Source organism: Anticarsia gemmatalis, chromosome 16 (assembly GCF_050436995.1).
Source record: "Anticarsia gemmatalis isolate Benzon Research Colony breed Stoneville strain chromosome 16, ilAntGemm2 primary, whole genome shotgun sequence".
NCBI classification, from domain to species: domain Eukaryota; kingdom Metazoa; phylum Arthropoda; class Insecta; order Lepidoptera; family Erebidae; genus Anticarsia; species Anticarsia gemmatalis.
In genome coordinates, this window is record NC_134760.1 from 2,027,916 (window position 1) to 2,055,726 (window position 27,811).

The 27,811-nt window shown below is 35.7% G+C and overlaps 3 protein-coding genes across 5 annotated transcripts; all 3 read right to left on the reverse strand.

Moving 5' to 3' along the window:
* Window positions 1-3,670: 3,670 nt before the first annotated feature.
* Window positions 3,671-9,609, reverse strand: mtsh (mitoshell). 3 transcript variants are annotated; one of them, XM_076124560.1, is made up of 6 exons: window positions 9,335-9,609; window positions 8,588-8,747; window positions 8,310-8,415; window positions 5,553-8,151; window positions 5,333-5,476; window positions 3,671-5,258 (listed from the first exon to the last, which is right to left on the reverse strand). In XM_076124560.1, exons 2-6 carry the CDS (start codon window positions 8,730-8,732, stop codon window positions 5,019-5,021), a joined length of 3,234 nt encoding a protein of 1,077 aa, XP_075980675.1. In that variant the 5' UTR covers window positions 8,733-8,747; window positions 9,335-9,609; the 3' UTR covers window positions 3,671-5,018. The 3 variants fall into 3 exon arrangements, with proteins under 3 accessions (XP_075980675.1, XP_075980674.1, XP_075980673.1); XM_076124559.1 differs by having other exon boundaries at window positions 5,553-8,211; XM_076124558.1 differs by having other exon boundaries at window positions 5,553-8,241.
* Window positions 9,610-10,743: 1,134 nt separating this feature from the next.
* Window positions 10,744-15,844, reverse strand: LOC142979486 (UPAR/Ly6 domain-containing protein crok-like). The gene is made up of 3 exons (XM_076124415.1): window positions 15,655-15,844; window positions 11,850-12,070; window positions 10,744-11,141 (listed from the first exon to the last, which is right to left on the reverse strand). The coding sequence occupies exons 1-3, from the start codon at window positions 15,704-15,706 to the stop codon at window positions 10,989-10,991; spliced, it is 426 nt and encodes a 141-aa protein (XP_075980530.1). The 5' UTR covers window positions 15,707-15,844; the 3' UTR covers window positions 10,744-10,988.
* Window positions 15,845-16,025: 181 nt separating this feature from the next.
* LOC142979487 (UPAR/Ly6 domain-containing protein crok-like) lies at window positions 16,026-27,315 on the reverse strand. Its single transcript, XM_076124416.1, has 3 exons — window positions 27,158-27,315; window positions 17,124-17,329; window positions 16,026-16,686 (listed from the first exon to the last, which is right to left on the reverse strand). Exons 1-3 carry the CDS (start codon window positions 27,210-27,212, stop codon window positions 16,549-16,551), a joined length of 399 nt encoding a protein of 132 aa, XP_075980531.1. The 5' UTR covers window positions 27,213-27,315; the 3' UTR covers window positions 16,026-16,548.
* Window positions 27,316-27,811: the final 496 nt, after the last annotated feature.

A 27,811-nucleotide genomic window follows, 5' to 3' on the forward strand; every position in this document is an offset into this window, starting at 1 on the left:
ATACAGCTCCAACCCTTGAACTCCTAAATACAACTCCCAATATAGCTCCTGAATAATTAATATCATTACTATTCTACATGAAAATTGCCCGCAGCGTCTGTCTGTCTGTTCGTGTTAACCTCAAAATTTACTGAACAGATTTTCATTCAGTTTTCACCAATAGATAAACTGCGACAAGGAAGGTTTTAACGTATAATCATCTAAGTTTAACCTGGACAAAGTCTAGATTCTAAGACTGTAATGTTTTGTACGAGGTTTTCTTCCGGTCAAATAGTCATTAACGTCTAATATGCAATGATATCGAACAGTCAACAGTGCGTGTCCTGGGTACGAGCTACTTCCTACTCAGTTCATTGACCTCATTAGGTAATACAGGGTAGTGTTCTAGAATTTTCTAATTAAGAAATGTAATTGTGTAATTATTGCGTGTCTAACTATCTTTCTTAAAAAAGACAACTCTAAGAATTGTTCTTGTGTTGACTTTTGCAAACATACAAACAACGGACACAAATACAATTAGACCCGAGGCAACTATTTGTGGATCGCACAAGATTGTTCAGTGTAGGAATCGAGCCCACGACCTGCCGACGCAATGGTAGCGACGTGGCGACCTTAACCACTGCGCCACGGAGTTAAACAGTTGCTACTGGTAGAAGATTAGGGCTAATTTTCACAGCTTTTGAATAAGTGTCAGATAAGGTATCTGCAAGATAAACATACAAATATAATATCCCACCTGTTATCTTCAAAGGTGTATGAAATATATTCACGTTTCGCCAGTCGCGCAAATGTATTAGGTCGGGGAAAAAGTCTTTTCGCATAATAGCATGTATGAACTTGTAATAAAATCTCTTTGGCTTCAAGAATCACAAATGAGTACACGGTACATTAGGTTATTTTAGTGAGCTCGTGAGGTACCCAAATATCGAGCTTTTTTGTGAAGAGAAAATATTTTATTACAAGTTCATACATACTATAAGTGAAAAGACTTTTTCCGCGACCTCATATAATAACAGCTGCCAAAATTCCACCTTCCTTCCACTTAATCGGAAGCGGTGAAATAGTGCCTTTAGTAAGTTTGCAGTTTAGCGACTTAAAAAAAGGAGGAGGTAATTGAATGATTGCTTTTTTTTTAGTTTCTGCCCTATTGTGCGTAATGCCAATAGGAGCACCTACCTACCTACTTACCTTATTTGCTAAGTTGATATTGAAAGTGATTTGTTTACCGTCCGTGTAATCTTACTGCGTTTTAATGTGCGACTATCTCTATAATGTTGATAGAATAATGATATGCTAGATTAACAGTATTAAGTACTAGTAAAAAATATAAAGGATAGTAAATTATTATTTTATAAATAGCTGTGACAGTTGTCTGATTGAGCGCGCTAAATTAACCTAAGAAGCACTAATTTGCAAAAAATGATAGCTGATATGAAATTAATTTATCCTCTAATAGTATAAGCTATCTTTTTATCAGATATTTCAAATAGAGTCAGTTTAGCAGTTTAATAAAATGTTACATACTGCTTTAAAAACAATGCCTTTACATCGCTGAAATGCTACCTTATTTTTTACTGGCACCTAATCGAATAAAGTTAAAGAAATGAAACTTACTTTTCTTTGTAAAATCCAAACTGCACTCAATAATTTCCCAAAAATATCTTTAAAGAAAACCGTCTACAGAAAAACACGTAAGTAATAAAAAATCAAGTTCAAATTTAATATTCCTTGAATATAATATGTACTTTTACTATTTTTTTTGTCAAAACACTGTCTTTACTCATTCGGTTTCCGAACAGACTGTACAATTACCTAATATTGTTCTTCACATTATATACTATAGTATGACCCGGGGTATTTGCTGATGCATATTTTAGGCGGCAAGTAAATGACGCATGAAGACGCAGACCGTTCCTGTGCGTCACGAAGTTTCCCTCCCTCTACCACAGGAAATTTAGGTGCGGAAAATGACATCTATCAAAATTATTGTAACTATGCGGTCAAAACGGCTAATTTACTTGGTTAACGAAGAATTTAAAAACTTGCACAGCTACGATATTCACCCTCAAAGCTAAGTGATGACTATAACATGTACCGTGGTCTCGGGCTTTTTAACACCCGTTAGCAATTTTGTATTATGTGTACAAACGGCGTTAGTGATTGTATTTTCATTCATATTGTTGAAGTTTAAATTATTTCTAACGGAAATAAGATATGAAGCCTAAACTTAATTTTGATCACAATACCTGTGTCGTCGCTACGCCAGTATTTTTATAATAAAAGCGTTTCTGTAAATTTCAATTAGCGGCATAAATATAAATTTGAAGAATTATATTTTAAGTTACAGGAAACAAAGGGCTGAAACAGTTGGTGCTGAAAGAGTAATATTGGTTATTTGGGCTGTTCTGCCCTGTACGTCATGACTGCTTAACGTAACTTTAACGTATTTTCATCAAATTATTAAGTACCTAAGTAATGCCTAAGTTTAATTTCTTTATATACCTTATGTACCTTAATTCTCTGTTTTTCTGCCTACCGCCATTGAAAAAAGGTATGATTTTATGTGGAATGGGGAAATGTATACTCAACTATGGGTCAATGACCCGAAAAGAAGAAAAGAATCTATCTTCAAGTCCCTGATTTTGTAGTCTTGTATGAGTAATGAAAAAAAACTAAAGAGCACCTATGACCGGTCGTGAACAATAGATGATTGTTTGTCAATACAAATCTATACTGAGAACTCTTTTTCCGCGAAAAGTTTAGTCACTTCCGAAACTATGATAAATATATTTTACAAATCACTAAATTTTCACCAAATTGAGTTGACTAGTTACATATTCGAAATTGCCGTATAGAGATCTAGAACTTTATCTATGACAGTTTGTAAGAAAAAATTTTGTATGATACATTATTTATTTGTATAAGCGTAGCAACACATAAAAATAAATAAGTTCCATAATTCCGCAAGCCCTGAATACTGCTGTAAATAGTCTTCTTAAACCCCAGATATTGACCTCTAGTAGGTACTTAAAATAACTTTATTTTATAGATAGTCTTTCAAGAGGAAGGATGTGTTTCTGTGTACAAAGATTCCTGTGTAAAATAAGTTTTTAAGCCGAGGCAGGCCTCTAGTGGCCTATAAAGATAAAAATATAGGTACACAATGCACAATAGAATTTGGACCTCTTATGTGTGGACCTCTTCAAAGAAATTACTTTCTCAAATGATTCACTTCAATTGTCACAAGATTACAACTTAAGATTTGTCAATTTAATTCTATGTAAATTTTCAATTGAATCACTCGAAAAGGCCATGAGTAATGGGAATAAAAAATTGTGAAATGCTTGTATGACTCGTTATCGCAAAGACCCATTGTTCATCTTCATTTTCCGTGTATAAAAAAAACAATGCATATGTTACTGTAAAAGCCCGAACTGTGGTAAATCCTAAGATTTTCCGGTAAAACCTAAGATTTACCAACTTTCAGTGGTAAAAGTCCGAACAATTCTTTTATTTCGAACTTTTACCACTATTCACTTGATGATGTCGAGATGTCGCTCAAACATGTACATATACATAAGTATATGTTTGAGCTGTGTTCCAAAACCATTGGATCAAATTGAGCGTGTCTACTATGGGGTAAGGGCAGTGTAAATATTAAACAAGCACATAAAAAATAACTCTTTTTATTATCATAGGAGTTCCTTGCCATAATTTTAGATAAATAAGTTAAATAATAAAATCACAACTTAATGAATACTTAAAATTAACTCGAACGTCGTCTAATTTAGAATTTGATCAATAACCGTCGAGCTCACCTCGTGCCGAAACTGTATCTAATATTGACGTCGTAAGCAATTCACTTATTTCTATGGCAGGTAAAATGGACTCAAAAATTATTTAAAAAAATATTTAAATACCAATGTGGAACACCAAATGAACAAATTAGATAAAAAATAATGTTGCACGTACATAAATATAAAGACGGTACTGAGTTTTTAATCACAACCAGACCTGTGAGAAACTTGTGGCTCGCTAGCTCTCGTAAACACATCAGGTCAGTACCGACACGGCCTCACGTCTCTCACAGCTCCGATCGACACGTTCCTCAAACAATTTTATGTTTATTTTTGTAAAAAAACTAATGTACAATTAAGTAGTATCATGGCGCAGGGTTTCCAAGGTAACTTAATACTTTTAAGTTCAATTTTTTACACATCTACTCCTTTATATTTACACGTTTCAAGAGAATCGTACAACTAGTTATTAAGCGTGAAAAACGATTCAAATTATCAACTTTTACCTAAACATACATCACAGATAGAGATATAAAAAAGAACTAATATCTATTCGACAGTGGGCTGCAGCTGCTGGTGACATGTGTTACTCTGAGTTACCATGTTGAGGCATGTTGCATGTACTGCATCTTGTACACGGTGCGAGTGGGACAAACAAACTAAATTACAACTGACGTCGCATCAAAACATAAATTTGTTTTTCTGCACATAAAATCAATACGGATTATTACAATACAATGAACAATTGCAACAAATAAGAAAATCGAAGTATACAAGACAAAATTACAAACTAATCGTGCAAGGAAACAAGACGAGAGAGAAACATCATAGAACGAAACATAGTCTGCTCCGTCGCGTCGCTCGGAAGCTAATAAAGTCCATTCGAAAAACTGGCAAGCACTTACACATTAAATTGATAATCTTATTTATTATAAGTTCTGATAACGTCACTGACATTTGTTTAAAAAATAATTTTCTATTTGACTAGAGGTTGCTTATTTAAACCTATTCATTTATGAAGTCGACCAGTTCCAGTGTTGCAGATTTACGCAAATAGACGACTACTATTGGACGACATTGTCATTGAAGCAAATAAATATATAAATAAAAAAATGTTTAAACAAAAAACAAATACTCGAAAAATTTAAGTGGTGAAATGAGTCTCCTCAAAGATTTCTAACAGAGCCTTACCGAAACATGTGAATATTTAGCAGGTGTTTTTCATTTTTTATCATCTCCACTAGTCTTGGAATCACTTTTCTTATTATCCTCGTTTTTTGTTTCAGTCTTCGTCATATCGGCGTCCTTTTCACTCTTCTTGTTAGAGTTATCTTGGCCATCGTTGACATCCTGAGACTTGCCTTTAGTTTCCCATTTGTTTTGAAACTCCTCGTTCAACATTTTCTCGAATTCATTAGAAATTTTGTTAACGTTCTTTTTCATTGTTGAATCTGGATAGCTCTAAAATGTAAACATATATTTAGTACCAAGCGTTATGATACTGAGCTACTAAATGAATTGATTTAGAAGATTACCTTAAGATAAAGTCGAACATTGTTGAAAATACGTCTAAAATCTTGCACCACTTGATCATACTCGGTATAGGAAGAATTTTTCAGTTTAGTAGATATATCATGAAGGCACATCGGATATTTCACCACCTCGTAAAATCTGGGAGCCTGTGAATTATGACAAGTTTACATAACACAGTCTATTTAGAAATGATTTACGATAAACAAAATATAAAGTACGTACCACTTTTATATCCATATCATGCTGAATGAAAGCAGCTTCATTGATTTGAGAGAGATTAGAAATGATAACTTCAAACTTCTTAACAGTGTTTCCCGGCAATGGCTTCTTCTTCTTAGGGTGGTACCACATTCCAGAGACCGCTACCTTAGCTTTACCACCAGACTTCTTCTGACTATCGTCACGCACGTAATTACCAGATTGATCGAAATTAGGACAGCGAGTATCTTTCTTCTCTTCTTCAGTTCTATTTTCAGGCATTTCTAATGGATCGTCCGCCTCAAGTGATCTAGTTTCAGAATCAAGCAACTTCGCTGTATCTTCAATGAACATCGACTGATCTTGATTCTTATTCAGTAAATAATCATTTTTGCCTGAGCTCTGTTGATTCCATACACTTGTAAGATCCTTCGACATGAAGTGGTTGGTGAGGCCGGAGGACCAGGCGTCGTTCTGATCCATACAAAGTTTAACTTGCTTCAAATCTTCAGAAAATTCATCAGTTACGCTCAGACCTAAGGCGTCATACAATCGTGCCGTGTCAGACTTTGAACCTTCGTGGATAAAATCCATCAACTTTGGAGCAGACTGCTTAGCAGCTTCCCAGGCGCGGTCTGATGTCATGGAGCTTAGAAGATCCAGGGACTCTGCCGCTCTTATATCTAAACAGGGCATACCATGTCTCGGCATCATTTTTTGATCTTCACTAAAGATATCATCATTACGCCTGGACATCAAGCACGGCCACGATTCTAGATTATATTTAGGCTGCGGCGCTAACGTCACAGGCGGGAACGGAACCTTCATCTTAAGAGCAATGTCGTCACCTACAGCGTTATCAAACACTACGTCCTGAGAAGTGCTCTGAATGAACGGTGAAATAGGATCGGCAGGCTTTATGGGCACTTTGTAACTCCCAGGCTTCATATACACTTTAGACATTTCATGAAACTCATCATTTTCGGGATCAATGAATTGCACGGGGCCAGAAATATTGTTAGAAATCGTCACAACATTTGATGGAATTTGAATGTTGTGAGTGTGATGAGTTATAAAATCATTAGGTTCTTTTTGTACCATCTGACCCCACGCCGCAAAAAAATCAGTCTCTTCCTTAGTATCGCCACAACTGTTATTCTTCTGAACATAACATCCTCGCATCTCGTTAGCAGTCGCCATGCTCGGTATCAGCGTCTTCTCCACGTGACTCAACGGTATCATTTTAGCTTTCAGTTCCATGTCCCTTCGCTGCAGTAAGTCACAAGGCATATTTCCTATGAGAGGTTGTCCGGGAGCTTTGCCGAGTTCTGCGTCCATCTTATGTTTCAGTTGAGTGTACAATTCTCGCTGGTCCGCATGGCACATACCTTCCAAGGCCCGAAAATCCGGCACATTAGTAATGGTCCAAGATTGTCGTGGTTTTGCCTCGCGCACACTACATGGATCACATTTGTACGGCACTTTCTGATAACTGTCCATATCACTTTGATCATTCAGCGGATAGAAATTGTGCGAGTTCGGCGGTGGCACTACGGGGTACTTCTTGTAGGCGACCCCTGATCGAGCAGGCCATGGACCTTCATTGAAACCTTGAGCGGCCGCTTGCGATTGATTCTGTACCCACGGAGGCTGAACTGCGTTAAATGGCTGCGGAGAAGCGTTCACTGGTCTCGGAGTGCTAGCGTGCGGCTTCGACGGTTGAAACTTATTCTGATTTTGATTTCTAGACGCGGTAGAGTTAGTGGCGTAATAGTTGTGAGTGAAACTTTTCTGTTCCATAGTAAATCCGTGGTCGAGACACTTGAACGTTTTGTAAATATGTGTCAACATCTCCTTAGTGACAGCCTGCCATTGCACGAAACATTCTCTTATATTGGGGCTGTAGTACTTATTCTCGATTCTGGAAAACGTATCATGTTTTTCGCTGAGCAATTCCTTGACACCTTTCCAACCGTCTAAAATTCTTACAAAAGAGAAAATAAAATTCTTAATAACCCAAGGTATGCCTTGAGAATGTAAGTTAGCAACAGCGCTGTCCGGTTTCTGAACATTGGATCTAGTTTTAGCGCAAATTGAGTGTATATTCTTAAAGCAAGGCCTGTTGTGGTGAGCGATCGCAATGTTCTCGGCGTCGGTGCAAGCCTCCACAGCCAGTTGAACGATTTGATTGGGAATCTGATCATGAATAACAATCTTATCTAGTACAGTGAGCAATACGTCTGATGACACCGAAGGTTTATTTTTGTCATCTTCCTGATTGATTGGTTTCTGATTTAGGTTTTGTTTTTGATTATTAGAATCAGCCCGGGAATCGGGTATGTTGCAAAGTTCCGACACCATTCTTTCTCCTTCGACGAAGAAATCAAGACTCGAAGTAGACTCAGAGGTCAAGTTTCGTTCCTTCCTCTGTCGGTCGGAGTCGACGTTGTCCTTGTATCTCTCATGATATCGAGGGTCAGCGCTGTAGGCGTTGCGTTTGTCTTGACTTTTGACTATTTTCTTCTTGGCGCCAGTGCCGATCGGTTCTTGGTTAGAGATGGACCACGAGCTCTGGGACCGTCTGTCCGAGTTCACGCCGCGGTCTCCTATCATCCCAGGGCCACTGTAGTTGGGTGAAGATGGATCAAAAACTAGGCCAACGAGAGGGGAATTAGGCGGTGAACTAAAGGTTGGGGCCGATGGATTGTTATATCTGAAAATGATAGCGATACTCAATATTTATTTTAGGCTGATGAGCCGATGTGTACTGGACATTAATACCTTGGGTTTTGGTACTGTTGGCTGGAGGCGGTCGCTTCGTAGATGCCTGTGGCGACGCGGCAGTATGTCGCCATGTTCTGCTCCGACAGATCCTTGCTGGAGCACCCTGATTTAAAGAAAGGTCTTCCTTAGTGAGAACTTCAATAAAACTACTATATTATGCTGCTAGTTCACTGCATTAAGTAGGAAATCCAATGGGAAACAAAACGAAATCGTTCATATCTTAAGGTGTGTTCCAACAGGATAGTATAAAGAAGAGTTCAAGTGTTAGTTCTCACCATAGTTCTTCTGCGACATCACGGCATATTGGTGTTGGGGCTGGTAGGAGTCGGCCTGGTGCAGCATGCCCCTGTCTCGCACCCCCTCGGGGCCCCCGTCGCGGTACTCCCCAGACTTACTGGACACGCCACCATATTCTTGCATTGGGCTCGAAAATATCTATAACCATTATACAAGATCAACGAAGATGGGAATATTACATTGAACTTTGAAATCTGATGTCTTTTCTGAGAATTCTAGTTACTCTTAGAATTTGGCTTAGTGATTTTGCAAAAGAATAGAAAATGTGATATTCATATTTTTATCAGCTTTTAATCGCATTAATCCTTTAAGATCGAGAAATAACCTGAGTTTTCATTTCTATTTCAATTCGCCTAGAATTGGCCTGTTCTTTCCTATAAGGATTTCGTAAAGTTTTGGAATATTCCGTACTAAGCTGATAACTTTCAAAAAAAGGCCAAAATCAATTCAGAATTGTGCAAAATACTTGATGGATGTTAGACGTGAAAAATATCAAATATGACGTAATGATATAATTTTGGATAAATCTAGTTGGTGTCTGCCGATGACTTCTCCAAATTACACAATTTCTTTCAAAATTCTGTGTTTTTCTCATTAAATTACTTTTTATCGAATATTTCAGTGAAATACTGTACTACTTTGCGTTTACTACGTTACCACAGATCGTCATTTTTACGTAAAAAATCGTCAAACTCTAGGAATAATACTTTTTTTCTTCCACTTACCGATTAGTTAGCACCCGAGTCCTTCCCCTGAAGGTTTCCAATACTCTCAATACATAATATAATAAATAATAGCTATATGTGATTGTCAAAGTATTCGTGTCTATGTTTTATAAACGAATTATTTTTTTTATTCTTACGTATTAACCAATATGATTTAACACGATTTGGATGATTCCAGGGTTTACAACTGTTGCTTATTGTCTAGATTTCATAAAGAACGTTTATAATCATGTTATTTTGTTCACTACCTCCGATGTGAGTTGGATAATGTATGACTTGCCAAATAATTGAAACCAACCATATGATTTCGTTCATTTGTTTCTTGACGTTTTCCATTTTTGCTTTTCAGAATTATGGCCGTAATATTTGAATGCAAACTCTGTGCAGTTTGTATTACTCAACAATTTACCGGAACATGTTCGTTTCTCTGATGCTTTACTTGTTTTGTAATAGAAATTATGTGTTAATTGTTATAAGAATAGTTGTACAGCTGGCATATTACATTCCAGACGAGCGTAGGCATCTAAGACACACATAAGACCTTAAAAATCTGAATAATATCAAGAAAATTTACGTTTTTCGGTTACTATTTGAATTTAAGGTCCTAATTTTATTGTAGGCTTAATATGGTCACCATCATTAAGCTGCCCTTAGAATCTTACGTTCAATCTATCTAGAAGTCACCCTGTAATCTAATATACGTGTATTTACCTTCAAATGACATCAGCATAGTGAGGTATAGTTTCGCGCGTTCCTAAACAACACGGTACGCCTGAAATCTGCTTAAACAGTTCTTGAAGCACATGCCAACGTAGACTCAAGGCCTTAACCCACTCCCATTCCTGGAGAAGCTCTGAGTAGATGAGATGATGAGTGAGTATACATTTTTCAACTTAGGTATGTTTCTTTGTATAAACAGTTTCTTCTGCACACCATAGTTAGGAAGTGTTGCGTTCACGTAGGCGTAGAAATTGTCAGCGTAGAACCGTCATTATTTACGTCACGTGATGTAATTCCTATGAATGCAACACTTGCATCGTTTTAATTGATGTTGTAAAGTTTTGTTAGGTGAACTATTTTATTAATTTATTCCAGATATTTTAGAAGCCAGAAGGCTTTAGGCGTGTCAGCCGAATCACGAATGTTATTGAGATATATTGATTCATAAAATGCTGAAAGAATGATGAAAACTACTTCTTTCGCTTCTTTTCTACTGCAATCAATTAATACTTTTATTTTAACCTAAGAAGTAAAAGTTCTACAACTTAACCAGAAAGTTTCAGTAATAATAAATTGGAGATAGTCCTCTCTTATTTCTGGACGAGACCCTTACTTGCAGTTAGACAGGAATGAGTTAGTTCTCAAATAAATATTAAAACTTTTTGTTTAAATATTTTATTTACAATAGATTTTTCACTATTTATTTCAAGCAGGTTGTATTAAAGGAAGATTTTGGGAGCTGTAAGATTTAACAACTTTCAAGAATTCAGACAATTACTGTAGGTACATGGATATAAAATTGTTACAATTTAATATTTTAGATAAAAAGCTCTCGTATGAGCTCAATTTTATAAAAATACTTTTTAACTTTTGTAAACTGACTGTAAATGGCCATAAATTTATCTATAGTGTAATAAGTTCTATCGTGTTCAGTTCATTCGCAGATGTATCTCCCGAGGATCAATATGGCAGTGGTGGTGAGGAGAGTGGTGGCTGCTGTGGTCGTAGCAGCTGCGTTGCAGAAGTCCGTGGTACAGGAGCATACCTCCTGTCTGCCGCCGTACCCGGCGCGGTGGTAGCACATACCCTGGAAATTACAATGACAATATTATTTTAGGATTTTTGAAATTATTACAATTTAAGATTATGTCGGAACTAGTCGCATACTTGTAAAATTCGTTGCTTTACTTTATTATAAGGGGAAAGATAATAATAATAATAATGTCCTTCCCGATGCTGCTACTGCGGTCAGCTTCATTGAAACTGGCCAACGAGGTAGGATTTTGTTTTTAGTGTCCAAGTGTGTGCACAATACACAGGTACACTCTCTCTATTCCTTTGCTCTCATAGCCCGGTGGGACGGATAACCGACACGACCAGTGAGAGATCAGGCCCAGAACCGACGGCTTTACGTGCTCTCCGAGGCACGGAGGTCTTCGACCTCAACTTCCTAACTCCGGGCAATTTTTAAGAAATTTTTAACTGAAAATCTCAGAAATTACTTTTTGGCCCAACCCAGGATTCGAACCCGAGACCTCTCGCACGGCGGTCGCACACATTACCGACCGCGCCACAGAGGCAAGTAGAGAGTAGAAAGTAAAAAAAAATATAGGTACTATACATACAAAACATCATGGCTATGATGGCTAGATAAGTCGACTTTGGAGCTCTATTATTACGTTCGTTTCGTATAACTCATTCTCTTAATTTCGTAAACGTCTACGGACGGGCATACAACATACGAAGTAATCACTTTTAAGGCTAGTAGACACAATTACTCAATCACCAGTCCTACCTTAAACTTGGTCTCATCCCACCCGCAGCTCCTGATGACCCTGCTCTCCGGCAGTCGTCCATTGACGCCATAGTCGACGTGCTGCACGATCTTCCTGCACAGCGTGTGCGTGACTCCTCGGTCGTGGTCGGAGCAGTTCCTCTTCAGGTTGTCCGGGAGCCGCGCCTGCAGGCACAGCGTGTTCGTCGCGCTGTTGCACTCGTAACACATTATTGTGGACCCTGGACAAGAAATATAAAGTTAACTTCAGCTCAGCAAGATTTTGATAAATTCCCCCCCTAAGGTTATATAAAATAGGGGAGGAATGAATAATTCTTCTTCAATTTCCGACTGATTGAACTGAAATTAACCCAGATCACACAAAGAAAACGAAAGAAAGATTTTTTTATTAGGGGAAACCTTTTAATGCGGGCGAAGTTGCGGGTGGAAGCGAGTCTATAATATAAAAATTTATCGCTTAATGTGTTGCTAAGCACTAATCTCGGGAGCAGTTGAACCGATTTCGCTAATTACAATTACAGAGAGGAATAAAAAAAATACAAAACAAAACCCGTTAAGAAATTCAAATCCTCAACAAATTACCAAAATAATTAGCTACAGAAGTTGACAAAGAAAACACGTTTCGTGTAGAGAACTTCAATAATACTTCTCCAGACATAATATCAGGACCTAGGTGGTCCTTGTCTAAGTTGAACCGGACGGCGGACGCCATTAATCTAGCCCGTATTACGAAACAGTACACAATCATCGGTGAATCATTATTATTTGAATACAATGCACTGCAGGATATTACTAATCCTATACAACCACCCAATAACACAAGACACTGTCTGAATACCAATTTACTTGCAATTCCTTAACTTTAGTCATGCTAACAAAGTTTTTGCGTACTTTAATTTGACTCTAGTTTGATATACAGTAATAAATTATAATAGAAGTCTTATAATATTATTATATAGAATAAAATAAGTTTCACCGGGTTAAAATAAAGGAATTATACACTGAAACCTCCGGGTATTGCTTTATCTATTGATGAAAACCCAATGAAAATGCGTTCAGTAGATTTTGAGTTTCACAAGCAGACGGACAGACAGCGAATAGGTTTTTAAATTATTTTTTGTTTCATAAAACTATTTTTAATTGCCAAGTTTACCATAATGTAAATCTTGAGTCTATGGCTTTAGATTCATGGAAATCACATACTTATAGCGAAACCAATAAATATTGAGATCTTACGTCTATACATAGGTACATTAATATTTATAGACCTAGATTTATTTTTGGGAACACACTCATGAAGATATTCGATGATTCAATATAGATATGATGTCGATGATTTTTATGAGAGCGATCTAAAACATTTTCTGACTAATGCAAATCTGAATCTAAAGTCAAGTGAGTTGTTAATGTTAGAGCTATCGATCAAAGTATAAAATATAAGCAAGTTATTTTGCCAAAAAACGGAACAGTTTTCGATGCACAGCAGAAGATAATATACAAAACATATTATATTATATAGTAAAGACCCTTAGCGGCGTCTGCCTGACCGTGTTATATATGCAGAATGGATTTTTATGCTGCTTTTAACAATTCTCAAGGTAGGTTTTAGTGTTATAATCTGATGTAACTAGGCCGTTACCGTAAAACGGGGTGAATAGAATTCGCGGGGTGAATAGAAAAAAAATCAGGAAAGTTTTCAAGGCTAATATTTGAGTACTTCTCGTTGAAGAATTTTGTTGAAATTTTAAATGATTACACGTCGATATTATTTCTCTGCGGTGTTATAATTGTTTAAAGGTTTAAATTGATATTTATACCCAAAAAATTGCTTCAAAGTCTACCGTCCTTGAATGCCTTAATATCGACCCTCAAAACTTTGGATTTAAAGTAGGATTTCTTTTCTAATGAGTTGTTTGAAGTGTTTATCTCTTTAGGTGTATATTAATTTATAAAGATACAATATTTTTAATTGAAGAAACGCTTTTAAATCTAAAAAATATATTTTAATCATGGAAATAGTAATTTTTTTGTATAAACGGGGTGAATAGAATCGTTTGAAGGGTGAATAGAACTACAGTATGGGGTAAATGGAAACATAGTAGGGTTTAATAGAAACGCGTAAGGGGTGAATAGAAACAAGTGAGGGGTCAATAGAGATTAATAAATAGGGTTGTCAAAAACTGTAAACAAAATTAACATAAACAATGAAAAATTAATAGTCATTAATCTTCTGAACTTCACAATTATCATTGTATCAAAGTTATAACGGCATCTACTGCATTTAGTATGAAAGTTAGTTAGGTTATCTTGCTTTATTTTTTGAGTTAAAGTAATTATCAACGGTTATTTAATTTTTTAAACACACAACCTCCCTTTTCAGTATGTTGGATAAGTCGTCTTTGGCAGCCCTAACAGTTTTTCCATTCACCCCTTTGGTCGTTTCGATTTACCCCTATCGCTGGGTGAATAGAAAATGACCATTTTTTTAAGGAAATATCGTAAAATTATGCATATTTTTGGACAAATATGGTTTTAGCTCTTTCTTCATGGCGCCGGACATGATATAAAATAACCCGACAATAAAAATAACAAGTTATTCGCAACAAATTTTTAGGACAAAGTTGAAAATCGTTTCTATTCACCCCGTTTTACGGTATATTATAAAACCTTATCACTACATAAACCATTTGTTTTTAAATAACCCGTTACCCATCCACTGCTGGGCAAGGGTCTCCTCCAGTAATTAGGAAGGGGTTAGGCATTGAGTCCACCACGCTGGCCAAGTGCGGGTTGGGGACTTTGCATGCCCCCAATAAATGTATTTAAAAATTATCAACCATTTTTATCTAGTCGGAAAATTGAAAGCAAACACGAAACATCAGCACAAATCAAAGAGCCGAAAGCTCTATTATCCCACACTAAATTGTAACGATATCCCTTCAGACAGGACGCAATCATTTCTGTCCTAGATACCACAGGAAACTTACCTCACGTATCAATTTAAAAATAAAACGATCTACACCAATGCCGACACGGAATAAAATTATTGCTTCCACGGCAGTAATAGATCTAAGTAATTTGCGGTTTAAACCCAAGAAACTAACAAAAAGTAAGAAAGTACTTTTTGTAATCTATAAAGTAGGTTAGTTTTAGCACTTAGTTTTAGTTACAAAAGTAGAATTACGAAAATAATCTGGACTAAAAAAGGGGACTTCTGAAATCATTCAAAATGAAAAATTGATAATATGGGTCTTCATAAATTATATTCAACAACGAATTAAAGGCTTCTTTGTGTTTATATTGGATAAAGCAGACTATTTATCTCATATTGAAACGGTTTGTAATCCCCTAATTTCTAGCAGGCAACGTAAAATTACCTCCACGGAAGTTATCACCGCTTCGCACTTGAGTGTTTTTCCGTCACGTTTTCGAGTTCAATAGTAAGGGACAATCACCTTTAACTAAGTGTAATCCAATTTGTTACCTCGTCAAAGATAACTGCTTCAAACGATGATAGGAATCTTCCGTCCGTCCTCTTGTTAGTACATCAATCTGCATGTGTATCGTTTATCTTAGTTGACAACTATTGTACGACAAATTGATAGCAAATATGTAGTACAATGCTGCTTTCACTTAGCGTATTTATCACCATAGTTTTAGAAACAGCAATGTATTACCAAGTGGCTGTCAAATAATCGTCAACGAATATTCACAATACTCTGTCAAGTGATTGATGATCCGAAATGATTATAGAATTCGGCGTCAAAGGAAACATTAATAAAATATAGGAAGTAATATCACTAACCGTATTGAAAGAGTCCACAAAGTATTATAAAACCGAAATACAAGCACGCCATCGCTCCGGTTGTCGTTAACCACAGCTTTCTACAAAGTACCCACTACTTGTGGCCTCACCAGTGAGTAGCAACAAGCCAAGGTGGTATCCAGTGCAACCCGCTTCGGATCTGAACCAGGATGTGTCTCGTTGTACAACGGAACACGACAATTGAAACTGTTAGGTGACTTTATTAGGCCATGCTACATAATCATATGAGATTCGAAAGTTCAATATATCATTTAAAACTCCCACGGTACTATCGCCGAGATTTCTATAATATGAAATGGATTTTGGATAGGAATGATGAAGGAAATGGGACGTGTAAATAAAAGTCAAGATCATGAAAAACTTTTAATAAATACATTCGCAAATTACAAACACAACAATGAGGTGTCGCTAAACAAAATGTACATTGATAGCGGCTTCGGTAACTTCAATGATATCTACATTGCTCTTAATATAAACCGTATTACATTACACATAAGTTTTATATTTGCACGTTTCAGAGGTGCGAATAGGCTGATTATCGTCTATTTACATAGATTTGCTAATTCATTAACGCGTTTTAACAACACATTCAGCTACAGCAGCATGTATCCATACAAATAAATTACATACACCTATACATGTTACTGCTATATTTATTTTAGCAGCTAAATCTTTCAGCTCAACGATCTCACAAAGTTTATTGGCGTTCTTATTATAGAAAGACTCTATAGAAACAATCTTTGGTACAGCTATATTTTTTCTATGTGTTTTGTTTTTAAATTCTAATATGGCAGTGGGTTGTCCAAGCTTATTAAAACACTAGTTGTGCCTGCTCTGTTTGGTACCGCCTAGTTCTATGGTGGTCTGCTGGGCCTAGACCCTGAGGAGTGCGAAGGTGATGAGCATGAGGGCGGTGGCCCCGACGGGTATGGAGGCGGAGTTACAGCCGTCCTCCACGCAGGAACATACCTCTTGTCTGCCGCCGAAACCAGAGCGCTGGTAGCAGCGATTCTAGAGAAAAATAAAGGTGTTATATTATACTGTTAGGGGAAACGACGCAAACCTTTTATGCTCCTTATTTATCAATTTTTAAACTGACAGGCTGAGAGTATTTTGTATTAGCTCTAACCTCCATTACAGCAAAAAGAGAGGTGTTACAAGTTTGAGCCAGTTTTGTAGTATAGGAATTTTCTTTATCGAAAAAATATTAGGTCAGGAAAATGTCTTTTCGCATTATATTATGTATGAACTTGTAATAAAATCTCTTTGGCAAGAATCACAAATTAGTACACGGTTCATTAGGTTTCTTTTAGTGAGCTCGTGAAGTACCCAAACATCGAGCTTTTTTGTGTAGAGAAAAGATTGTATTACAAGTTCATACATACTATAATGCGAAAAGACTTTTTCTCCGACCTAATATATAAGGAATACAATTTGTTCCAACTTACCAAGTAATTGCTCTCATCCCAGCCACAGCCTCTGATGACGCGGCTGTCTGGGGGCATGCCGTTCATCTCGAACTCCACGACCTGGGAGATCTTGCGGCACATCGTGTCCTTGTCGCTGCAGGGTAGACGGAGAGAGTCCGGCAGCTTGTCCATCAGGCAGCGGGAGTCGTTGTGACTGTTGCATTGGTAGCATGTGATTGCTAAGCCTGGAGACAAGAGGTCATGTCATTAGCAGGTGCTGGAGAACAAATGAAGGTATCAAGACAGGATCTTATTAATTGTTATTATAAATGCGAAAGTAACTCTGTCTGTCTGTCTGTGTGTTACTCAATCACGCCTAAATTGCTGAATCAATTTGCATGAAATTTGGTATGGAGATATTTTGATACCCGAGAAAGGACGTAGGCTACTTTTTAACCCGGGTAAGTGACACATTTCCACGGGAAAATTCAGGTGGCGGACAAAGTCGCGGGTAGAAGCTAGTTGTGTGTATGCTTGCAATTATGCTTAAGAAGCAAGCGGTTGTCTTTTTTTTTATATTTTGTATAGCTTGATTATAAATTCATTTATTTATATGATAAAGCTGGGGCAATTCATAAAAATCTATTTTGCTTAATACCGATTTAGTAAATACATTTCCCCTTATTATAAAATAAGCTTTTAGGAAAGAATCTTTCTTTCCTGAAAACGGAAAGAAAGAGTAGAAGGAAATAAGTACTTTTGCAGAACTTGACATAATTGTAAAACGTAATGTTACGATTTAGAACAAAAGAGAGTCTTTGCCCAGCAATGGGACATCAAATAAGAAAAAAAAAACGATTTAAGGTAAAATAATATTCCAGTCGCCTGAAATTAGTTAAATAAGAGAAAAGGGTTATATTTTCATATAATAGTATGGTTGAAAATGAATTTGAGTAATTAAATTTTGAAAAAGCAATGGAATATAGTTCAATACGAGTCTTAAGTCTGAAGCGTATGAACACATATCACGTGGTAATTGAATCAAAGTTAAAGAGGTAACGAGGTGCGTGGGTGCAAATTGTAGTCACATGGCACATGACACTATTGAATATCACAACAATCAGTCACTTCCTCACGTCACAGCACTTAGGGACCCCACGTATGTACTCGCTATAAATATACCCTATTGATGTGAGGAGAATTCCTATGTCTTCATATCAGAGAACATTACGTGAGAGGTCAGGCTCAGGACCGATTGCTAAGCATGCTCTCCGAGACATGGAAGTCTATGTCCTCAACTAACTAATTCCGGGCAGTTCCTGAGAAATTCTTAACAGAAAAACTCAGACAACACTTTTTAGCCCTAACCAGGAGTCGAACCCGAGAACTCCGCATGGCAGTCACAGACTGTCAGTCAGTCTTTTAAAATATAAAAAAATAAAAATAAAAATCATTTATTACCAGTCCCAGTATAACAAAATTATGCTTATAACTACGACAACCCCACTAGGCGCAGCCTGTATCGGGGCTATCAATATTATGAACAATTGCCTGATCGGACTAGTTAACTTAAACTTAAAATGTACTTATTTATTAATAATACAAAAGGTTGAGTTGTCCACATCATATCGTTACCATGTGCCGTCGGCGGTTTGGTGATTCGAATCCATTATAACACAGAATGCGATTTTCACCGCAATCAGTCGTACTGTAAGACTAAATAAATAAATGAGAGTAAAGCGTTATTGGGTATCTGTCTACCACATAAAGAAAAGCGTTATTTTATTTAGGTACGTACGTAAAATGAAATATCTACGAACTAGCTGACCCGCGCAACTTCGTTTGCGTGTATCCCGCTACTTCGACAAATACAGTCAACGCACCAACACATATTGGATACTAATTTTCAATTCACAATAACTTCTCTTTCCCTTAACCGCGTTTAAAATATTAAAATGTTTTTTGGTTTCTGTGACTCTTCTTTGATCGCCCCCCCTATCAGTTTTTGGAAAAAATATTTAAGTAATGTACAGATTTTTTTTGTCTTATATGTATAGATCAAAGTCGTAGTACCTACTTTTTAATATTATTTATTTTTTATGTACCGTTTTTTTATATTTTTTGTTTTTTTTTTATGTACTTACCTACTTTTGTTATATACGTCTAACTATTATTTTCTTGTTTACTTTTTAAATTATTTACATTCTACATTTTATTACTTTTACTTATTTTTTATTTTCATTTATTTTTAGAAGATTAACTTTGTCCATTTTTTTTAAAAAAAATTTAATATAAGGTATATATGTTACTGTAAAAGCCCGGACTGTGGTAAATCCTAAGATTTTTCGGTAAAACCTAAGATTTACCAACTCTCAATGGTAAAAGTCCGAACAATTCTTTTATTTCGAACTTTTACCCCTATTCACTTGGTAAATCTTAGGATATACCTCAAGGGCAGGTAAATGTAGCTAATAGAAAATAATTTAATAGTTATAAAGAAGGAGTTTTCGGTAAACCGACATGGGTAGGTTAGGTTAGAAGGCTGAGGTGGGAGCTTCGCTTCGCTCGCTCCCACCTCAGCCTTCGTGGTTATTTTTTTTAACCACCCAGAAGGAGGAGCCGGGGCTCCGGCGACATCTTCAAACTCTCATTATAACTATGTTACGGCATATAATTATATCCCTAGCAATATCATTATATTAGGGCTCAAACTCATTACAATATGACTTTATCAACTTTTACCGTGTCATTATGTAAATCCTAAGATTTGCCAATTAAATGGTGGTAAAAGTTCGAAATAAAAGAACGTTCGGACTTTTACCATTGAGAGTTGGTAAATCTTAGGTTTTACCGGAAAATCTTAGGATTTACCACAGTCCGGACTTTTACAGTAACATATATACATTTTCATTTTAACGATGAGAAAGGTTTCCCATATATTTAAAATTAAAGACTATCTACAATTAAAAACTACCTGTAGGTAGATATACATGTTATTTTTTTTTATTTTCCTTTTATTTTTTTTTATTTTTTTTTCTTTACCTTTTTTATGTATTAGATTGTACTTTATTGCCGCCGCGGCCGGCCCGTACCGTGCCGCAATACTAATATCGTGATATCTCCTAAACTATATGTCTAAATAACACACTGTAAACTGCAAAAATAATCTCAATTAAATGCTCGTGATGATGAACTTACTTATTTTGATAAGGATATATGTATTATTGGTTATATCACCAGTTAAACATCACCCAACGAATTAAATGTTTTTTTAATACAGAAAAGTAGTTTTTGTGACTTAAATAAAAAAGCTGGATATATTTCATCGCGGACTTTTTTGTAGAACTAATAAAGACCAATGTTTTTGCTATACATTGTTCTTACTTGTATCCAACGGTATAAGCGGCGCACGCACAAATGCAATCTTCAATTAGATTTTTTTTCTGACTTCTTGGACATAAATCGCTATAACTCAGCTAATATAGTTTCAATGTATTTCAATTATATATAAAAACCTGTCGGAGAAAATACTCTTTCTATTAGTGAAAACCGCATCAAAATCCGTTGCGTAGTTTTAAAGTTTTATGCATACGAAGGGACTACAGACAAAATGGGCGACTTTGTTTTATACTATGTAATGATAATGATTATTAAAATTATTTAATGTACGCCTAGACTATGAATTCTATTCATAGAAAATTCAGAAATCGAAAATGTTAAAAATATTTATAGTGAAGGACTTACATTTGAACTAATTAGTCAAAAGTATTGTGAAGTACTTTTAAGTTATTTGTTATACGTATAATCGTATACATATTTTAAATACCACATGCGTTATATAACCTGAAAGGTATGTGCAGAGGTGTTTTAATTGCAATCTGTATTCTCCGTTTATGTATTTATACACTTTTTTTTCACATTTATCGGTATTTAAGTCTAGTATATACACGTATAATTATAGTTAGCTTATCTAATAATAATAATCTAGGTATAAATATTTAAAAATAATGAAAACAAGGGATGAATGATGTGTAAAAAAGTAAAAATACAACACTGTGCTCAAACCGAGAATTGAAGCTGAAATCTCGCAGTATATATACTTCTAACTATATGAACCGTAAAGGCACTCACGGTTCAAGAGTAATTATAGCCATGAGCTGACGACCTAGATCTAGATCTTGTTGCGAATATTCGCTCCTACTCAATAATGAGTGTTAACACATTTTGCTATATGGTATAGTAAGTGTAAGTTATAGAAGCCTTGGCAGACTGCAATGTAGAGACTAGATAGTTCACAAGAAAAATATAAGTAGAAAAAAATATAATTTCTAAAGCTTTTCTAAGACTTAAGACGTATTTGTGACTGTAATTACATTAGGCAAAAGGTAGTCTGGCTTTTCAACAATGCTCTTGTATGTTCAGATAGTGGTAGTCATGCTATTGTTTGTATACATTAAAACCTATTTATGAGAAGGAAATGAGAGAGGGTGTAGGCCAAGAGTCCAGCTTTTATGTTGGCACTTAATTATGAACATAAATATATAAATTTAACCCATTAATGTCCCACTGCTGGGCAAGGTAATGAGGTAGGGATTAGGCCTTGAATCCACCACGCTGGCCAAGTGCGGGTTGGGGACTTTGCATGCCCTTAATAAATGTTTTGAACAAATTTTAGGCATGCAAGGTTTTCTCACGATGTTTTCCTTCACCGTGGGAGCATGTGATAATTATTTCCAATACACACATAACTTTGAAAAGTCATTGGTTTGTTGCCTAGGGTTCGAAACTGCGACCACTTGCGTGGGAGGTGTCAACTTATACCACTCGGTCGGTATAAACGGTCCAGAAAAAGTTATAATGTAATGGTTTCAATTATTCTCGTAAGGGTGGGTAGAGAGAGATCACTAGACTTGCAGCTCATCATTGCTTCATTCATATCCATACATGTTGTCATACAGGACTGCCGGTTACGAGTACTACGCACCTGACATATTTGCAAGACATCACCGATAGGATCTGTGTATGTCTTCCTAAGGCGTTCCCTTCCCGCGTTACGATTTACAAATTACAAACATGTTTTTTGATCAATTACAATCGTATCAAATAAGTAAATATACGTATATGGTATTATATATACAGACATATGGATTTTAGGTCTGTTGTATTAGCCACTAATTGGAAAACCTACACAGATTCAATTAATTACGTACCACCTAACATAACCTAATTAGTTCAATGTCTAGTGTACCTCTAAGCTAATCTGATTTTAGTCTATCGAGTATACAGGCGTATTGATTGCACAAACTGTCTGCTACACACGCTATAGTTTGCTTGACGACCAAGGCCGCATTCAGTATAGAAGTGATTAGGTTATGCAAGAAGCTTAGCAATTGTATAACTGAAAAACTATTATCGATTGAACTAAAACTATACGTGGGCCACTACTTATATTTTGAGCCTAACTATGAAAAACGGTAAACGTGTGAGTGAAAACTACTTTATCGTGTTCTCGGGTATTCTAATGCATGATCTAGATAGATTTTTATCCGATCGAAATATTTTTTTAATGTTTTTTTTTCTTTCCCGAAGACCCCTCAAAAACAAGGTGTTTAAAAGCGTAACCTGTTTCTTGAGGCGATGAAAAATCAATGTTTACGGTATTTATTTTTGACGTTTTGGATCTAAATAAAGTCATTTGATGTCAAACTGTAACGGCATTACGAGAAACTCATTAATTAGTTTTTTTCGTGCACATAATAGCCGGCTGTTTAGCGAGATGCATTACGGCCGGCATTGATTTTATTGAGCTCGACCTGTAGGATTTTGTGATTTTTCCATATTTTAAACCAGTCTTTAGGTAAATTTTTGGTTGTAAATCAATAAGAATTAACCATTCTGCATTTTTATAAAGACACTTTGTGCCGTTATAAAGTTTTTATAAAAAATCAAGGGACAATTTGTTCCGAAGTGCTTCAAGCGCGAATATTTTTTTCTGGATTTGGTTCATCTTAAAGCTTCCATAAAGTCGACTGGTGTTTATTTTTGGGCTCATGCGCATTATATCCTACATCCCTGTTTTATCACAATTTGATACACGTATTTTGAAGCCAAACGATGGACTTTTCAAGCATTTGTTTGTACTAATCGGCGGGAGGACCTTCTCGAATGATTGTAAAAAAAAAATTGGTTCATTTAGAAAAAATCTTCTAATCGGAAACGTTGTTACCTAATATTTTATATCTAAGAGTGGAAATAATGTTTAGGATTGTGTCATTCTTTTCGTGTATCAGGAAACTAAAATGCGTAATTAATTTTCGCACAGCATCAATTTTTCCGGAGACAACTGGTGACCTTGGACGACCTTCAGGAATTTCATTGGTGATGGAAAAATAATCATGATAGAACTCTATTTATTGGCGTTTTAAATTTTCAAAGGATCAGACTTTATCACCAAAATAATAAATAAGTCGATATAGACACGACTGTTTCTATAAGTCACGTCGAAAGTCTTAAAAAATATTTGCACGAAAATGTTAACATCCTAATTCCATTTTCCCGCACACTTACAATTTTCGATCGACGATATTGAAAATATTTTCAGCGCAGATTTCAAAACTTTCTTAGGAATGTATTAGTCAAAAAGACCAAACTTTATGATGAAAACGCCAAATCGGGTCTAAAACAATCAGATTCGTCAAGGCTCAAAATATAAATAGTGACCTAAGTATGACTGCCTCTGTGGCTTATGTGGTATATAAGTGCAGATCATCAGGTTATAGGCTCAAATCCCGGGTTGGGTAAAATGCTTCTACGTTTTTTTTTGTTTACATTAGAATATTCAAGTAACTTTAGCCTAGAATTTTGTAACGTGCCCGATATATGGCAAAAGACTTGCCTCCTATATGAGTCTAACATGATAAGTTGCCAAATGTGAGTGTATTTCATACACCCTCGGGTATAACAGGAATATGCTTGTGAAAATATACTTTTGGCGGTGAAAGTCCGATGGTATAGGTATCGGTAAGCTATGATGGTATAGGGACCCATCCAATTAGTCAATTTACCGCCTGTAGAGTGACTATCTACGTATTCACCACTTGGTTTTCCATCGATTTATTTAATGAAACCTTCCTGTTATGTCAATGACTTTTGTCTTTGCGTGACCAAGTCTTTTATTTTTCTGTAGCAAAGTGATCTTAGGAATATAGTAAATGCGAGTTCGGGTGGTAAGATAAATAACTATATAGAGTTTATATCCAGTGTTATTATCCTAAAGAATAAGTTCGCAACGTTCACAAAGAAAAAAAAACTCAACGTCGCCCTTTAGGTATCTAATAATTAAACCTAGAAATATTTTTTGTTATTTTTAGGCTTTGGAAACTCCTACGAAATGCTCCAGCCGCAGAAATGCTCTAGGGGGCAGTGTTGCCTTTTTGGGAATCTATGTTCGATAGTCTTTATCCATGCCCGTAGGATAAAGTTTTTATTTCGTACCTTATAAACTTCTAACTAAATGCATGTACCTAAGTACATTAACGGAAATGCAACGATTGTAAACATACAATAATACTGAATTGTAAATAAAGTAGTATTTGTTAAGCTAACATAATAATTGTTCAACAATACAGAATGCAGCTAATTCTTTAAATGCAAATGATGACGAGTAAACTCCCACATCCCGAATATAATGGATACTATACAAATATAATTTGGTAATTATGAAATTATCTATGTTTAGTAGTCTACCCATAGGCATACATACATGATATCACGGCTGCTATACCCGAAGGTTTAGGCAGAGGTGTTTCGCCATTAACATATTTTGTTTTGTTAACTAAGAACTATAGATAACAATTGACTTTAAAATACATTATTAGAAGTCTAAATTTACATAACATAAAGCTGACTGACTGACTGACATTGTGATCCATCAACGCTCAGCCCAAACTGCTACTGGATCGGGCTAAAATTTGGCATGCAGGGAGACGTTATAACGTAGGCATCCGCTAAGAAAGGATTTTGATAAATTCTCCCCCCAAGGGGATAAAATTTGGAATGGAAGTTTGTATGAAAATTCTGCCCTAAGTCACAAACCACGCGGACGAAGTCGCGGGCGAAAGTTAGTTAAAGTTATAAAGATACAGTTAATACAGGTAAAACTCAACAGAATATATATTGGCTTAGCCTTTATTCCAAACTTTGTTGGAGCTGGATACCATTGTTTTTACATGGAGCGACTGCCTATCTGACCTCCGCAACCCAATACCTGGGTTATAACACGATACCCTTTCGGTAAGACTGGTTGTCAGACTTTCAAGCTTCTGACTACTGTTAACGACTGTCAAAGAACTCAACAGAAAGAGCTATTAAAAGTACAGCAACCGAAGTACACATACGTTTTATTATTAGATTCCAGGAATTTCGTACGAATCCTATTGACCTATTTGCAAATTCGATGGTGAATGGAATACGTATATAAAACTGTTTCTTTTAGACTACTCTATCATATTTTATAAATAATCTCTTTGATGTAAACAGTACTGACGAATAGAGCTTACTGGCCGACTGTACGATGAAAAGTTTGTATAAAAACTTTTTAGTAAATGCTGAAAACTAAATGGTCTTTTAAGACAAAATATATTTTAAATTGTTTTGAATTGCTTTGTGTTAAGATTATATTGTTACGTGTACTACTATCAAGCTCAAATACAATTAAAGAAATAATAATTAAGAGTTTGTGTGTCGGGAAAATGTTTGAAACTAAATAAATAAATAACCTTTCATCGTTTGAAAAGTACAGGTGCTAAATAGTATGACAACTTAGTCGGGAGCCTTGGCGTGCACTTTTTATCACTATTCAAGTTAACTATTGTAGATTCAGTAATTGTAACGACTAGCATAAGTGTCAATATTTGACCTAAATGAATAAATGATTTGATTTTGATTTTATTCTGTCTTTCTCAAAATAAAATAGCTGTATTAAACAGGCCACCGTCAGTCGTATAAGTCTGCGAATCATTGATATTCTAAATGCTTAATATTGTTTATTCCAACAACCAATAGCGACAAACTTAACTAACCCCAGGTTTCTAAGGCACATTTAGCAGTAATTTATCTATTCATACTGTTTTTTTATGAGTTTAAACACTATTGAATAGATAAACTACCGCTAAATGGACCCCAGAAACCGGGGGTGAGTTATTGGCCTATAGAATACTGTTACAATTAGTAAAATGTGTAAGGCTTAATTATTAAAGCTGTTTCGTAATAAGGGATGAATATATTCGGGAAAGACGCATGTCATATCAATCAGCTGATCGCCACTCCCACGCGGCCACGCCGGTCAACTATGTCACTTCAATCAACTCTAGGAAACGGACTATTGTAGTTTAACTGCTAGTATATTATCTAGACCTTAGAAACAGTAACTTTATACTATAACCTGCATACATACGTAAAAATCACCTTATTCCAATAGGTAGAGATTCAACTACTCTAGCTATAAATTCAATAAACTTTTGATTTAGTTTCACGTTTTATGAAGAAGTGTTAGATAACCTATCTGCCGAATAGTGATAGGAAATGTGAAAAAAGAACTGTAAAATTGCGTTTGATCGATATTTAGAAGGGCTAAAACCGGGCCTTGGAATTCAGAACTTTGAAAATAGGCATGACCAAATCGTAAAATAAAAAATAGAAAACTATTTGTGAATCTATTTTAAAAACTATAGTTACGATTGTCTTTTAAGTTCTCTAATGTATTTAATGCTTTTATAAATAAGTATAAAAAAGTAATTGTAACACTATGTTGTGTACCTTTACTAATGTAAGTAAATATCTAAGAGAAAAAACAAGTTCTACGAAAAAGTTTTTAGAAAATTAATCAATGTATAGCGCATTTACAAATTATAACATTCGATTGTATTTCTAATAGTATATTATCTACATTAACACACGTAACTAACGAAGAAAGAACACGTAAAAAGTTTCAAAGGAAAACATATCTCAAACACGACATTAGCAACAAAAGTGCCACGACAATTTGACAATAACTAATTGAATAAACCACGAACCTTGTTGTAGCAAACTGCATAATACCGCCAAAAAGCAAACAAAAAGCGCGGCCATTTTGTATAATAACTCGTACTCTCCGGTTGAAGTCACACCTTACTGCTCTCGATAACGGCAACCCACTGACTAACCACAATATGCTAGGACCTATATCTACTTGTAAAAGCACACCGCTTATTCAATTGGTCTAATACCTTTTATAAATTGACCTATGTATCGTTGTATCTTCAATTCCGCGTATCGTGTTATTCAATGAATTCTTGACAATTTTCTTTAATCACTTTACCTGACTGAGATTGAAAGACGGGTCATGTGTGTCACTGGTAGTCTGCAGCTAAGATATACATATTTCTTTATGGATTCAAATTGTGTATTTAGATTAGTATAGTAATATAGTAAAATAATAGGTGCCTAAAGGTTGTAAAATATAGGATACGATATTAAAGTATGGCATCCGAAATTAGAAAAATTAACAAAAAATTCAATTGCGGCCTTGAACGCCATGAACTAAGGTTTAATCGTCTTTAGGCTAAATTTATACCTACAGAATGTCAGTAATGGATTAAAAATTCATTAACGCTTAAATTAATATCTTGCCTAGTTAAATCGTGCGGCTCCACTTGCGTACGAAGTTTTTATTGATATTTCAGCAGCTT

Excerpts from the sequence above, each read along its gene's own strand:
- mtsh (XM_076124558.1), bottom strand. The coding sequence starts at position 8,732 with ATGCAAGAATATGGTGGCGTGTCCAGTAAGTCTGGGGAGTACCGCGAC. Across the intron at positions 8,416-8,587 it reads GATGTCGCAGAAGAACTATG|GGTGCTCCAGCAAGGATCTG; the intron begins GTGAGAACTAAC and ends TCTTTAAATCAG. Across the intron at positions 5,477-5,552 it reads ATGATATGGATATAAAAGTG|GCTCCCAGATTTTACGAGGT; the intron begins GTACGTACTTTA and ends CATAATTCACAG.
- LOC142979486 (XM_076124415.1), bottom strand. The coding sequence starts at position 15,706 with ATGGCGTGCTTGTATTTCGGTTTTATAATACTTTGTGGACTCTTTCAA. Across the intron at positions 12,071-15,654 it reads TTGTGGACTCTTTCAATACG|GGTCCACAATAATGTGTTAC; the intron begins GTTAGTGATATT and ends TTTCTTGTCCAG. Across the intron at positions 11,142-11,849 it reads GGGATGAGACCAAGTTTAAG|GGTATGTGCTACCACCGCGC; the intron begins GTAGGACTGGTG and ends TGTAATTTCCAG.
- LOC142979487 (XM_076124416.1), bottom strand. The coding sequence starts at position 27,212 with ATGGCCGCGCTTTTTGTTTGCTTTTTGGCGGTATTATGCAGTTTGCTA. Across the intron at positions 17,330-27,157 it reads ATGCAGTTTGCTACAACAAG|GCTTAGCAATCACATGCTAC; the intron begins GTTCGTGGTTTA and ends TCTTGTCTCCAG. Across the intron at positions 16,687-17,123 it reads GGGATGAGAGCAATTACTTG|AATCGCTGCTACCAGCGCTC; the intron begins GTAAGTTGGAAC and ends ATTTTTCTCTAG.